Source organism: Varanus komodoensis, unplaced genomic scaffold, assembly GCF_004798865.1.
Source record: "Varanus komodoensis strain SLA01 unplaced genomic scaffold, ASM479886v1 scaffold8, whole genome shotgun sequence".
Taxonomy (NCBI): Eukaryota; Metazoa; Chordata; class Lepidosauria; order Squamata; family Varanidae; genus Varanus; species Varanus komodoensis.
The window spans coordinates 31,106,203-31,120,028 of record NW_025336481.1 but is presented as its reverse complement, the minus strand read 5'-3'; the positions used below and the strand labels follow the sequence as shown (position 1 = coordinate 31,120,028).

The following is a 13,826-nucleotide window of genomic DNA, read 5'->3' as shown; positions in this document are numbered from 1 at the left end:
CTATCTCTTCTCCCTGGAATGCTATCTGAAATATTTATTTACTCTTTGCAAATAATTTAAATAGATAGCAGGAAATGTACATAAGCTTGCCTTGCAGAAAACCATGCATGATGATATGCCTGAGAGTAAGATAAATCATCTATGAAATGCAGCATCTTCATGCTTCCTTCCTTTGTTCCAGGATAACAAGCTTTTGGCAGGAACTTATCCTGAATCTGAAAAATGGCTTAATATAGTGCTCCTGTCAACAGTTTAATGTTTAAATTAAATATAAAATCTGTGAACAGTCACCTAATATTGAATTATCCTGTGCATGAGGAATGATCTAAACATGTACCAGCCTAGATCAGGGCTGATGGATAAATCTGGAGATCGTGACTTAGTCTTCTGTAAAGATTCTGAGCCACCAGGACAGAAAGTAGTGTTGTTTCTTTCAGTCCCTTTTAGGTGTTTATACATTGCCTTTCTGGACTAATGGCCCTCTCAGGGGGCATTCACAATGATATTTGATAACAGAGTTCAAAACCTAAAATAAAAGCATAACCTTCTGGCATAATAGGATAAATAAACATAGCACATTTTTATTTATTCAGACTAGCTATCTTATTTAATTAAAAGCAGTCTGGAAAAGCCAAGTCTTTAAGATACACTAGCTCCTACAGAAGGGAGTTCCAAGATGATGGGCCCACCACTGAACCTGTTGACATATGTTGCTCTGCAAAGTACCAAAACGAGTGTCAAGGGTGGGCATCGCTGGGCCATTGTTGTGGGCCCCTACTGCAGTAAAGGCCCACTGGCAAGAGCTCTGTGGACTTCCTCTTCCTCTTCTCCCTGGCAACCTGCCTGTTCTCCTGCCTCTCTCTATGGCCCAGGAAATGGTGCAGAGAAAGAAGAGCAGGAGATGCTCTCTGCCTGCCAAGCAAGCAAGAGGGAGCAAGGATGAGAAAGAGGAGCAGGAGTAGCTGCTGGCCATGCATGGTGAGAAGGCAGACTCACTGTAGGAGGAGGTTCATGGAAGACGGCTTGCTCAAAGGACCTCCAAGACCTACAGCCAGCACCAAAAGTGCTGTGTGCACTAATGGCACAAAAATCCTATCACTAGTGAAAATGCTGGTGTTTCATCCTACGGTGCTTGCACACGGCAATGTATGAGCAGCAGCTGTCTTCCTCGACTGAAATACATACTGACTGCTCAATTTGAAAATTTCATCCAGTATCACTGAGCATTTTTGCTGAACTGAGCTGACCGATCAACTGTCAAAACGCGGAGCTATGCGGAGGCAAAAAATAAAATAAAAATGAATAAAATAATAAAATAAAATAAATCACTGGATGATCCTCTAAATCAAGACAATGCAGGCAAAACATAGAAACTGGAAAACCTTGGCCTCCTGGGGGAAAGTTAGTATCACCTCTGATGCGCCACCTTCCAAGTCCTCATGCATATGGTAAGCATGACATGAGTGGAGCTGGCTAGAGCCAGGGGTCAAACTAGATGGCCCAGGAGGCCCCGTCTGACTCACTCTGTTTCTCTGTTTCTAAGTCCTGTCCTACGTATCACAAAATCCGTACAGATGATCTGAGAAACAGTGAGATGCTTAATTCAGCTCTACTTTAAAAAAAAAAGAATACTGCCATATTTTCCAGATGTGGGACTGAAGCAATGGCTCAAAGCTTTGCTTGGCTCAAGAGAACAGGAAGTACAACAAATTTAACCACATGTATTGTGCTACCGGACATCAAAAATACCCGCACATATATTTTTAAATAAATGTTTCCATTCTTCAAGTTTAAAAAAACCCCACACAATCCATTCTTTCTACAAACAGAGAGAGCATGGGACACAATCTATGCACAAAGTAAGTCATAGCATGTGCCAGAACAAGCACAGGGCCACGGCTCAGGGATGGAGCACATGTTTTGCATGTGAAAGGTCCCAGTTTCAGTTCTTAGCATCTCCCAGGAGAACTGGGGAATTCTGGGGAGAATATTTATTTATTTATTACCAGAAAACCATACAAAACAGTGTAAAACAATTAAAACAGCTCAAACGTTAAAATGACAATAAAACAATAAAAGTGCACACACCAGAACACCAGATTTCAAAGATGACATATCCCCTTCTGTTAAAAAAAACATTAAAAACCAGTTTAACAATTAAAATACCGGCAGAATATAAAAGTCTTCACCTGGCACTGAAAAGAATGCAAAGATGGTGTCAGGTGAACCTCTCTGGGGAGCTCATTCCAAAATCGGGGTGCCACTGCTGAAAAGGCCCTTCTTCTTGTAGCCACCCTCTTTATATCCTGAGATGCAGATCTAAGGGGCCAGGTAGATTCATTTGGGAAGAGATGCTCCTTTAGATACCCTGGCCCCAAGCCATTTAGGGCTTTAAACACTAGAGTTACCACCTTGAATTGGGCCTGGACTTCAATTGGTAACCAATTTATATGATCATATCTGCCTGTCCTCATTATCAGTCTAGCTGCCCTATTCTGAACTAGCAGAAGTCTCTGGACCATCTTCAAGGGGAGCCCCATGTACATTGCTCATTGCAGTAGCCTAGGCACAAGGTTACCAGTGTGTGGATACCAGTTGCTCAGTCCTGTCTGTCCAGATATGGCCACAGCTGATAAATCAGCCTCAAGCAGCCCAGACAGTGCTGAACTAAATGCACCTGTGGTCTGACACAGCATAAGGAAATTTCATAGGTTCACTGTGTGAATGTTCCACAGAACTTAGTTTTGTTTCCTTGATGGGGAAAGCGTTAACCTGTCCCATCAATTCTTCACTTCCTGAGGAAGTGAGATGGCCCATCTCACCCAGCCGGGCTGCCCATAGGCCTCCGAACTCAGAGCATTGCAGGTATCCTAGCCAGGAAGCAAAAGAGTTAGCTGGCCAGCATTGGCTGTCTAACTGCCTCAGATGGGAATGAAAGGAGGCTGGGGCACCTTCAGGATACATCACACCTTGGTGGCACCAGTCTCCTCCCTCCCTCTAAATCCCGTATTTGCTCTTATAACCTTGGAGTTGTAGCCAGTGCTACAAGGACAGGAAGGAGAATTCAAGGGCAGATCCCAAGAACTACAGCCAGAAGTGTTCTCTGGTATTGATTACAGCAATGGGAAAACTGTTTGAGCCTCCTAGACACTGACTAGGAGGCATTGTACTACTCTGTCCATCTTTTCACAGAACTGAGTTTCAGCAATCAAACATTTTATTAGTAACTCTTGTTAGCTTTAAGAAGTTCCAAGCTCACACCTACTATATTGCTGGATATAGTTCTGTTCTCTTTTAGAAATTTCTCTTGATATCATGCTAGTGTGATTACAGCAATCCTATATACACCTTAGTGGGGCTTACTTCTGTGAAGGTACCTATAAGAGCACACTGTAAGTGAGCTGTCTGTGATAATAACAAGTGGCAGCCACAACATTAGCAAAATCTTGACTTGGATACTACAAATTGTCTACCAGGGCCATTTGACAGCTGAAAGAATAAGGGATCTAAAGAGAGCAAAGCTGATGGAACTAATTAAAGTGATCATGGGGGGGTGGGGGGAGAGAGCTAATGAAGAAGTGGTCACATATTTTTGAGCCTGACTTCAGAAAAGCAACTGGCCTTATTGAATCAACTCATTTACTCCTGGGGGTGGGGGCAGTTGGAGGGTTGGAAATACAGAACTACCATGCAATAATCCAAGCAGACTAGCATGCATGCCTCTCACTGCTGAGTTACTAAGCAATTCCTTTTGCATTTCATCTCCTTGTTAAAATGGAGGTCAGAGTGTGTTGATGAGGAACATGTGCCAGATGCTGCTGTGCAGGAAATCGCCTTGCTCAGGCAGACAAGGCCATGTTTCAAAACACACGTTTTATATCATACAGTATTTCCTGTGCCTCACTGGAAACTAAATCAGCCTCCTCTAACCTGGTACCTTTCAGATTTGTCAGACAACAGGTCCCATCATTCCCAACCAGTCTGGCAGCAGAGGATAGAAACTCCAAACACATCTGAAAGGGCACTAGGCTGGGGAATGCTTAACTTAATCAGCCCACTGGAACAATCCTATGCATGTTTTGATGGAAAAAAGGTCCTACAACTTACAGCATTCCTCCGCCAGCATGGAAAGCTGGGAGTTTTTTCTGTCTGAACATGCATGGGATTGAACCCCAATAGCTACATGCTATTTGCAGGATGGCACATAGTCTCCACAGGACTAAATTCCACCTCTTCATACTGAGCTTGGTATTGAACATATGAGGGCTCCCATCCTGGTTTGGACATGAACTGTCCTGCGAAACTCACAAGCTGCCCCTATTACTCTGCTGTCTGATGCATACCTGAAGGACAGCCTGTGGTGAGGAAAATTCTCCCACAAAGAGTCATGCAGACCCCCACTGATGTGGGGAAGCATCCGTGCATCATGCCTTGCCCAACCTGGTCTCGATCAGATGTTTTGGACTTCAACACCAAACAGCCCCATTGGCAGGCAGGCACCAAGGCAGGGAACCTAAGCAGCGGCTAGCTTTCACTGTTGTGATGGCTCTCCCGTTGTCCCTTCGAGATGACTTATACTTGCTTTTTCGGAAGTAAGGCGAGTTGAGTGCAATGTTGCATATTCCCAGGTAAGAGTGCAAAGGGGTTGCAACCTAAGGGCTCCAATCCAATGTGGCTGCCCATAACTCTTTCCTCAGAGGATTATAGACCTCTAGTGGAGGGTGGAAAGAATACCTTGGCACGCCTTCCATCCTCTAAAATACTTGGACAGCTGATTTCAGCCATCTAAGTGCTTTACTCAGATAAAACAGGAGTGGAGCTGGAGGCATTGCCAAGATAACCCATAGGGTGGCAGTGGCTAATTCTTTCCCACCCTAACAGCCAGAATTCTCCCCAAGTGCTGGATCCGAGGTCAGTCTTGTGACCTCAGAGCCACAGACAGCACAAAAAGAATTGTGTCAGCTGTGAGGGCGGAGGGAGAGCTCGTCAAATTCAGAGTCCCAAATTCAACATTGAAGCACTTCTTCAGGGCAGAGCTGGGACTCTGAATTAACCTGTGGCTTTCTAGACAGCATCCAGCTGTCCTTAAATATTTCCATATAGGCTGCTGGGTGCTGGAGGATAGATGCATTCATGTGACCTTTAGCTCATGTGACCTTTAGGTTTCACCATTTTCACACAATCTGTATCTGCATGTGGGCAATCAGGTGGAGAAAAATGTAATTTAGTATTCTAAATATTACTAAAGTATTCTGGCCATTGTAAGTTTTATATCACATTATAAACCCAATTAAAGCAGGAAGACTTTGACTCATGTACAAGCATGCCCAATGAGTGCTATAGATCAATCGTGCCTTCGATCAATACAAGGCAGTTAGTTGGCGCAAAATAAATCTGGAAGGCCTTATACTGTGAACATGTAAACTCCAGCAAGCAGGGAAATGATCAGAACATTACCAGACATTTCTTTCCTCCAAATTCTTAAAAGTCTAAGATATACTGCATGGTATTTATATGAGACTGCAACAAATTGCACTGTTGCTAAGGCTTAAAGTGGCACAGATTCTTTTTCATTGAAAAGGATGCTTCTGCTTAAACGTGTCATTCCCCTCCTGCCTCCTGAACTTATTACAAGAGCAACATCTTTGACTGTTGTTTACAAAGGCATATGATTATAATCAAAATTGTGGCAATCAAACAGCTCTGTGAGTGCATCACAAGCTGCATTTGGCAAAGTGACTTCAGAGTCTGCAACGATAGGATTTTGTTCTGACTTAAAGTGATACTATTTCTTTGGAAATCTTGACTAAAAAGTTAGCACAAAATATTTGATTCAACTTGAAATCACTTGCTCAGCTACGTCCATAGCCATTTAGCTCAAGCAAGAGCCCAATAAAATTCCATACAACTGTTCTGATCTGTTCATACAATTTTCTGGAGTCACTGATAGCTTGTTGGTGGTAAATCATCTATCTCTGGTCAGCTGCAAATACACATCTTGGTATACATGATGTAACTTGTCAGACTAATTTCAATTAAAAAATTCTGCACTTTTATTGATGAACAGTGCCTAGGTATAAATTAAGTGCTTTTACACAATAATCAGCTGTCACCATCAGTCTGCAAACTTATTTAAATTAATAATTCAACAGTGCAATTCTATACATATATACTCAAAAATAAGTTCCATTGAATTTATGGAGTTCCTATCGAGTTCAATGGGATTTACTCCCAAGTAACTGTAGAATTGAAATACAGCTGCATTATAAACAATGCTGTGCGTATTCTTTTTCCAGTGTGATCCTGTACATATCTATTCAGAAGAAAGTCTCATTGAGTTCAATGGGCTAGGAAAGCGAGGAAAAGATGCAGCTTTACTTTGTACTTTTACTTTGGTTGTACTTTTTTAAAGCATTCTCCCCAGAAAAGCACGGATTCTATGGAAGAAGAATGGCAAACATGCACAATACTGTTAATGTAACTTTTCATCTCAAAAGACCTTCTTGAAAACATCCAGTTGTCAGTATTTATACTGATTAATTATAATTAAATCATAATTATATTATAATTAAAATAATTATCAGTATTTCTCTTTGGAAGCATTCGTGAAGACCACTGATTATTTTTCTTAAACATCAAGCTCTCCTCTGCAGCATGACTTCAAACCAGAGTGAATTCCTTGGCACTGATTAAAATGATTTTTCATGGAGGTGAATGAGATTTACAGCAGTCCATTAAAGATTTCACAATTTCAGTGTGCCTCATGGACATCAGTTTCATACCATGTCATCCAACTATTTCAGTAGGTACTTCTTTATTTGAAATGGAATGCATATTGAAAAATAAATCACATCTTTCTGAAATTATCTGAATCATATTTACACACATTAGATAACACTTGTTCCAGCTCACAATATGCCAGAAAACATTTGGTACATCACTTGCCAAAGCTGGTATTTGCAAACCATGAATTTAGAAACAGGGCACAGTGTTCTGGCTATATAGGAGTGGCAGTAAAGGGTTACTTCCAGAATACTGCAGAGAAAACACAGGGCTTCCCCCCCCCCCCCCGCCCCTTTGACACAGGAATACCTTCTCACATGAGAAATAAACATATAGAGCAGGACACCTGTTAGTTTTCATTCACTGGGGACAGCATCATATAGCTGCTTTTCACTGGGCTTATTTCCAGATGGACAGCTCCTAATGTTCCCCAGCAACTGACATCCTGTAGCTATTTTGTATGGTATTTTTATACAAATATTTTGTTTAAAGAAAAAGATGGAAGAAGTGCTAGAAAAACATCGGAGGGTTACAAGTGAAAGACAATGGCATCTGGATCCCTTGTAAAATTCTAGGAATGAGGGAGTTTGATGGTGCAATAAAAGACTCATCTGGAAGCACCGGAGGACATCACATGAATTAATGTTGGTAAAATAGTAATTGTTTCTGACTGCATCTGTACAGATCTGGTGAATGGCCCCTTTGCTGGTGGGAGAGAAACCCGAAAGCACAGATGCAAAACCATCTATTGTTCCTAAGTCATTACAAGCCTGAAGTTTCTCACTCAGTTCTTGTCCTTTCTTGCAAAGAAATTGGCTCATACATATGGCAGCCATTTCTGTGACAGTCAAAAAAATGTGACTTTTTTTTGCTGAATAAGTATTTCATAAAAGGTGTAATTAACCCGGGACTTCTTATAAGCTGCAATCATTACTTGATTCTACATTATTTATGTCCATGTACCCTGGAGGTGATAATGCACAAGGGTTGCACTGCTTATGAAATCTCAAATGGAATTTACAACCAAATCCAAAGCAAGGATTTACTTGGAAGTAAATCTATTTGATTTAATGAAATAAATCTAATGGTGCAATCCTAAACCTGTTGCTCTGTCAGTCTGAAACAGCCTAGCAATGACTCATTTTAATAATCAAATATATTATGAAGACATCTGCTAGCATCAGAGGCTTGTTCTAAATGATTGCAGTGGGAATTTAAGTCCTACAGGTAACACAAAATGAAGCAAGGATGACTAGGTGAAGGGAAAAATAGCCACACACCACTTGATTGTACAAATTAAAATATCATAAATAACTCCCCACCCCCCGCAAAGGAATTAAGAATGGCAAATTTGTCCTTTAGATAGGTTAAAGGATAAGCACAATTCCCTCACACTGTCTACAGTTTTTCCTACATGTTTTATCTGTGGGCTTTTAATACAGCCAGATATGCATAGCAGGTTCCTTGCATTTCAGTGGATGTCATTCATCTCCATGCACAGATACAAGATATGAGCTGGCATCAAGGTTTTCCACTGCCTTATAAAAAGTAAAGGAAATTGGATGATTTGAGACTTCTTCCATGCTTTTGCTTAGCATTTTACAGGCAGGTTCCTTGCATTTCAGTGGATGTCATTCATCTCCACGCACAGATACAAGATATGAGCTGGCATCAAGGTTTTCCGCTGCCTTATAAAAAGTAAAGGAAATTGGATGATTTGAGACTTCTTCCATGCTTTTGCTTAGCATTTTACAGTTCACTAAGAAGTTAGGACAGAATGAGCCACCTCCAAGATATTTAGTATGGAACTAAATATTTTGGTCCAAATCCTTGTTCCAGAACATTAAATGGCAGGAGTAGTGGGGGTAGGTGGGGAGTTCTCACAGATTTGGGCAGGAAAGAAAAATGGTAAAACTCATCATGTATGCCAGCCCTCCCTGGCCTTGTATACTCCAGATGTGTTGGGCTGCAACTCCAAGCCTTGGTAGCCTCTGTTGGAAAGTACCAGGAGAGAACCAGGCTGTGGGGAGCTGACGTAAGCCCTGTTTCCAAATATACTGGTGTCTTTATGCTATCACTATTTGGGTAAGACTGAGGAGGAAGCCAGGTAGGCTCTAAAAAGGCATTTAAAAACCTCAATGTGGGCATTTGTTCACCGAGCTTAGCATGTCCTGCCATAACACAGTCTGCCCACCCCACATCTGGCTAAACAGTTGCAAGTCCCTTGTAACTGGGGTTCCCAACTGAGGAATGAGCTGCAACTTTCTGGCTTTCCTGCCTAATATGGAAAAGGGGTGCACCAGGGCATGCAAGCCTTGCCGAGCCTTGCTCTACGCATGCCTTCATAAGGTCTATATTTACACTTGAAATTTTAAGAGAGAAGATCACTCATAACTTGTTAAGGTTAGGATGCACAGTTACATTCAAACAATCCTCTCAAGGTGCACTAAAATAGATACAATCTGGAGTTAATAGGGGCAGAATGAGTTCTCTTAGTTGCAGATAGGAAGAAAAAGAAGTGAAAGAAAACACAAGGTATCCTTCCAACATAAAAGATGAATTGAATACCAGAACTTGTTTTGCACATCTCTGTATCTTTTCTTATCCAATTAACAATAAATTAGGCAATTAATTAACTGTTAATAAATAACAGTTCATTCCTTATACCAGAATGGATTAACTGCTTTGTCTCTAGGACAATGTTATCTGAAGCCTTACTTATAGCATTTTAAGAATGTAAACGAAAGAGCTGACTTTCCTTTTTGAAACTAACAAAAATGTAGTGTTCCATGGCTGAAATATCTGTTTTCTTACAGAGTTCTTAAATGCTTTATGGTTGTTCCAAGTATACATTTGGATTTTGACTACAGAAGGAAGCTATGGAAAATGTTGCACTAAGGATCATTCAGGAAACCAAATTGTGATAATTATGGGTGAATTACTCTGTTCAACACTTTAAGACACCCTTAGAACAATTTAAGAGTATGAAAAGGTTTCAGAATCATGTGAGCAGAATCAAGTAAGATGTCTCTGAGAAACATTATGCTAAGGGTCTCCATTTAGACAAAAAAAGTGCAACAAACAGTTATCAGCATGGTTCTCCTATCTGAATACCATACCAAAGAAGAATGTAGCATCAGTGTATTTTAAAGTATCTATTTTCATGAGACTCCATCAAGTCAGATTCCTGCAGCCTGTGTATGAAGCAGAAATATGAAGTGGCATAACCTAATGAATTTACTGCTGAATACAAAATATAATACTCTCCAGATGAATGTATAATAAAAATCAAAACCATCTGGTAATCAAGGGCCAAGCCATTGCTTTCCTTTGAGAAGAGGCTCTTACGAATTAGGATTTTGGTATGAACACTTAACACATTGGGATATATTTCATACATTCTTTTTGTAACAGTCTTTCAATTGCTGAGATGAAAAATGATACAAAAACTAGTTGGAAAGTTCATATTCTGGTAAATTTCTTGTCAACATCCTCTTCTTTTCTTCAGCTTTTCCTCCCACCAGGACTAGTGAATATGCAATTATGCTCCATATTTTATTCTGTGCTAGATGGTCTACATTCAGAAACACCTTGCAAACAACCTTAACCCCACCCCACCAATAAATAAATGTAAAAATAAAACAGCTTAGAATAAAAATGGCAGTACAATGTATGTCCTTTGAGGCCCAGCACATCAAAGAATCCTGCGAAAGTTCATTAGTAGTAGTCAAAATCTACAAGAGTTGAAATGCCTTCCCAGTGCAATCATCAACAGTGTCAAAACTGGGAAGATCCCACTGGTTGAATGGATGTTCTCTTGTACCTCTGTTCTTTCTGCCAAGTTTGTGATCATCAGAAACAGGATCCAACTTTGCTTGCAGAAGTGCCTCTTGAATTCCATCTACAACACAGGACAGTCATCTCAATCATCTAGCAGCATTTCCCTTTTACAAATTACAAAGACAGACCTACAATTTGCTCCCTTGAATCCAGCAGTGACAATGGGAAGGACAATGCCTCTTGCAAAGTATCCTTGAAGGTATCAGTACCTTAGGCACTGTTCTTGCACCAGATTTCATTAGTTGGCTTACGCCAGAGCCAATTCACACATCACATTTACAGTACATGCAAGCAGCATCCACCATCCTAAGTCACACGCTTGAAAAAGACAACTATAACATGTGAACTAAGTGCAGATACGATTGGCACTGTTAATGTTTGCAACAGCATCGTCATCAAGGAAAATGTCCTACCTATTATGCACAAGTTGTCTACCTGACAACAGATCCAGCTGAGAGTGCTCATGGTTTGATTTGGTTAGGTTTTGTTAAACCAGTGAATAAGCCGGTTCCTAGACCTTCTGGCTCAGAGCCAGCATGTTGTAACCATCAGACTTACTGGCCTGAGGCTCGGGAAATCCAAGTTCTAGCCTCCACTTGGTTTGAAGCTTACTGAGTGACTCTGGGCCGGTCAGCCGCTCTCAGCCTAACCTACTCGCAGCCTAAGGATATCATGAAACGGACTATGTAAACTGCCCTGAGTTCCTTGCATGAGGAACGAAAGCAGAATATAAATGCAATAATATTCCTAGCCCCTGAGCTTCCTGGAAATCAAATATGGATTGGAAATAGTGTACATAAAGAAAAGGGGATGCACAGACTTAATGGCTGGAGTCTTTTAGAGATTAATTTACTAAGCCATTAGAGTGCTTCCAAATGGGTTTCTTTCACTAATAAACAAAAAGCACTGTGCACTCCTCTGCCTTTATTTTTTGTTTCGTTCTGATACATATCAAAACAGAGGAAACATTTAGGAAAGACTCAAGAGCGACAGATCAAAGGCGTGCACCCCTCCCCTGCAATTCCATGGAGGAGGCAGTGAGAGGGCATTAAAGCATCGCTCGTCTGGAGGCACCTTCGCTGAGAGACACCAACAGGCCATGGTCTTCTCTCCCCCTCCGCTCCCCAGTCACAAGAAGCAGAGCGCAAAGTGCCCCGAGACGGAGGCCAGCTCAGCAGGTAGGGTCAAGGATAAAAGATGGACTTGCATGAGTGCTGCTTCAGTTCCGACGTTCCTCTTAACCGCCCGGAAAAGATGACCGTGCGGGGTAGGCACCAAACCCCTGTGACCGGCATCTCGGCCACCCCTTCCACGCACACTTTCAGAGACACGCGGCGCCCATGCCATGAAACACACACGTGCGGGTGACACGGAGGCTAGCCCTGTGTTCGCCGCACACGGAACGACGCTCCGTGTGAAAGGGGGGAATCCGCGTGAACGTGGCCGGCCGCTGCACACAAAGGCGCCTGCCCGGGGGAAAACGTACTTTGCAAGCGGCCGCTGCATTTTGCCCGGTCGACATTTGTAAACGGGTTAGCAGGCCACTCCCGGGCGAAGCGGTCGGTCTGCGAAGGCGGCACGGGGGGCAGGCTGGAGACGGGAGCCGGCGTGCGCCGACACCCGACCTCCTGCTTAGCCGCCGGTGCTGCCCCTGTGGCGCCCCGGGGCCTCCCGCGGGCAGCGGCTCGGAGCGGCCGCGGAGCGTACCTGCACTGGCGCCCCGGCTAGGCGGAGTTGGAGGCGCTGCGGAGGCGGGGCCCGTGCTGGTGCTGCTGGACGAGGTGCTGCTGCTTCTGCCGGGTGGACTTGACGGCCAGGATGGCCTGGCGGTTCTTGTACTGCACCAGCTGCAGCGTGATCTCGGCGTTCCAGCCCTGCTCCTGCGGGCACCGAAAGTCGATCTCCTTGCCCTCGGCCATCACCACCGTGAAATACACGTACTTGCCCTTGCGCTCCACGCAGTCCACCGTCTTCATGGTGGAGAAGGGCAGCTCCTTGATCTTGGCCGCCGCCTCCATGCCCGGGGGAGGCGGAGGGAGAGGAGACGCGGCCGCCGCCGCCGCCGGCTCCTGCTGCTGCTGCTTGGGCGGGATAAGCAGGAGCCCTTCCTCGGTGAGGATACAGCGCTTCTTCTTCCACAGCTGCAGCAAGCCGTCGCTACGCTTCTCCAGCACGCCCTCCTTCACCGGCTTGCAGCCGCTCTCCAGCATCCTCCCGAGCGGCGCCGCTGAGAAAGTTCCAGCAAGACGGTGCGGGAGGAGGAGAGGAGCGGGCGCCGGAGGCGTCGAGCCCGGACGGCGGGCGCTCGGGCAGCCGCGGTCCCCACGCGCGTGGCGGCAGCGCTCGCCTCCTCCACCGCCCGCGGCGACTGCTGGCGCTTGGGTGGCAGCACGCCCGGCTTTCTCCGCCGCACTTAAGTAAGCTGCCTCCGTCCCGCTTGCTTGTCACCCGGGCTTAGGGGCAGGAGGCGCCTGCCAAGGAAGCTGGCCCCGCCGCGGTCTTGCTCGAGGCTCGCACCTCCGCCTTGCTCGCTTGCCTCCGCTTCTCCCACCGGAGGCCTGCGTCGCTTCCTTCGAACTGCAACAGCGCCAAAGAACAAAGCGCTTCTCCAGTGCTGGCCGTTTGCACTCCTCAAACTCAACGCGGAGTCTGCCTCCTCCGCCCTTCCCTAGGCTGGGGGAAGATCACTTTTTATTTAAATACCGAGGAAGGCAGGACGGAGATTTGGCGCCCCCTCCGGAATGTGCCGCCCACGGCCGCTGACGATAGACGGGAAAGCCCGCCCTGCGCACAGAGCCCCCTGTACGCCCAACTTCTGACACAAGGAAAGAAATACATTTGGGAGTTTTTAAGGTGACATAATGAGCCTCGGAGTTTACTGCGAGAAAGTCGGAGACCCTCTGCAATGCGATCGTTCGTTCTGTTCAAAGGAAAAAAAAAATCCTCGGGACATTGACTTGTATGCATGTGTGAAAGACACTCAAACGGAGTAGAAAACAGAAACAAGCTACTAAATGTCTGAGCATTTCTGTGTGGTCGCTGCAGGATTCACCTTCAAAAACTAGTATTTTCACACAATACTGAACCCGGTGTGTGTGTGTTTCTAATACATTTTGTAATGTGATTGTATATACATTGGCTGGTAAGTGATGCCGTTGTGTACCATACAAGCTGATCTCGTCCATGTTTGCAGAGAAGCGCAC

At 44.2% G+C, this 13,826-nt stretch overlaps 1 protein-coding gene across 1 annotated transcript; it reads right to left on the bottom strand.

Moving 5' to 3' along the window:
- Positions 1-6,029: 6,029 nt before the first annotated feature.
- On the bottom strand, positions 6,030-13,237 carry PHLDA1 (pleckstrin homology like domain family A member 1). Its single transcript, XM_044455711.1, has 2 exons — positions 12,331-13,237; positions 6,030-10,684 (listed from the first exon to the last, which is right to left on the bottom strand). The coding sequence occupies exon 1, from the start codon at positions 12,831-12,833 to the stop codon at positions 12,348-12,350; it is 486 nt and encodes a 161-aa protein (XP_044311646.1). The 5' UTR covers positions 12,834-13,237; the 3' UTR covers positions 6,030-10,684; positions 12,331-12,347.
- Positions 13,238-13,826: the final 589 nt, after the last annotated feature.

Excerpts from the sequence above, each read along its gene's own strand:
- PHLDA1 (XM_044455711.1), bottom strand. The coding sequence starts at position 12,833 with ATGCTGGAGAGCGGCTGCAAGCCGGTGAAGGAGGGCGTGCTGGAGAAG.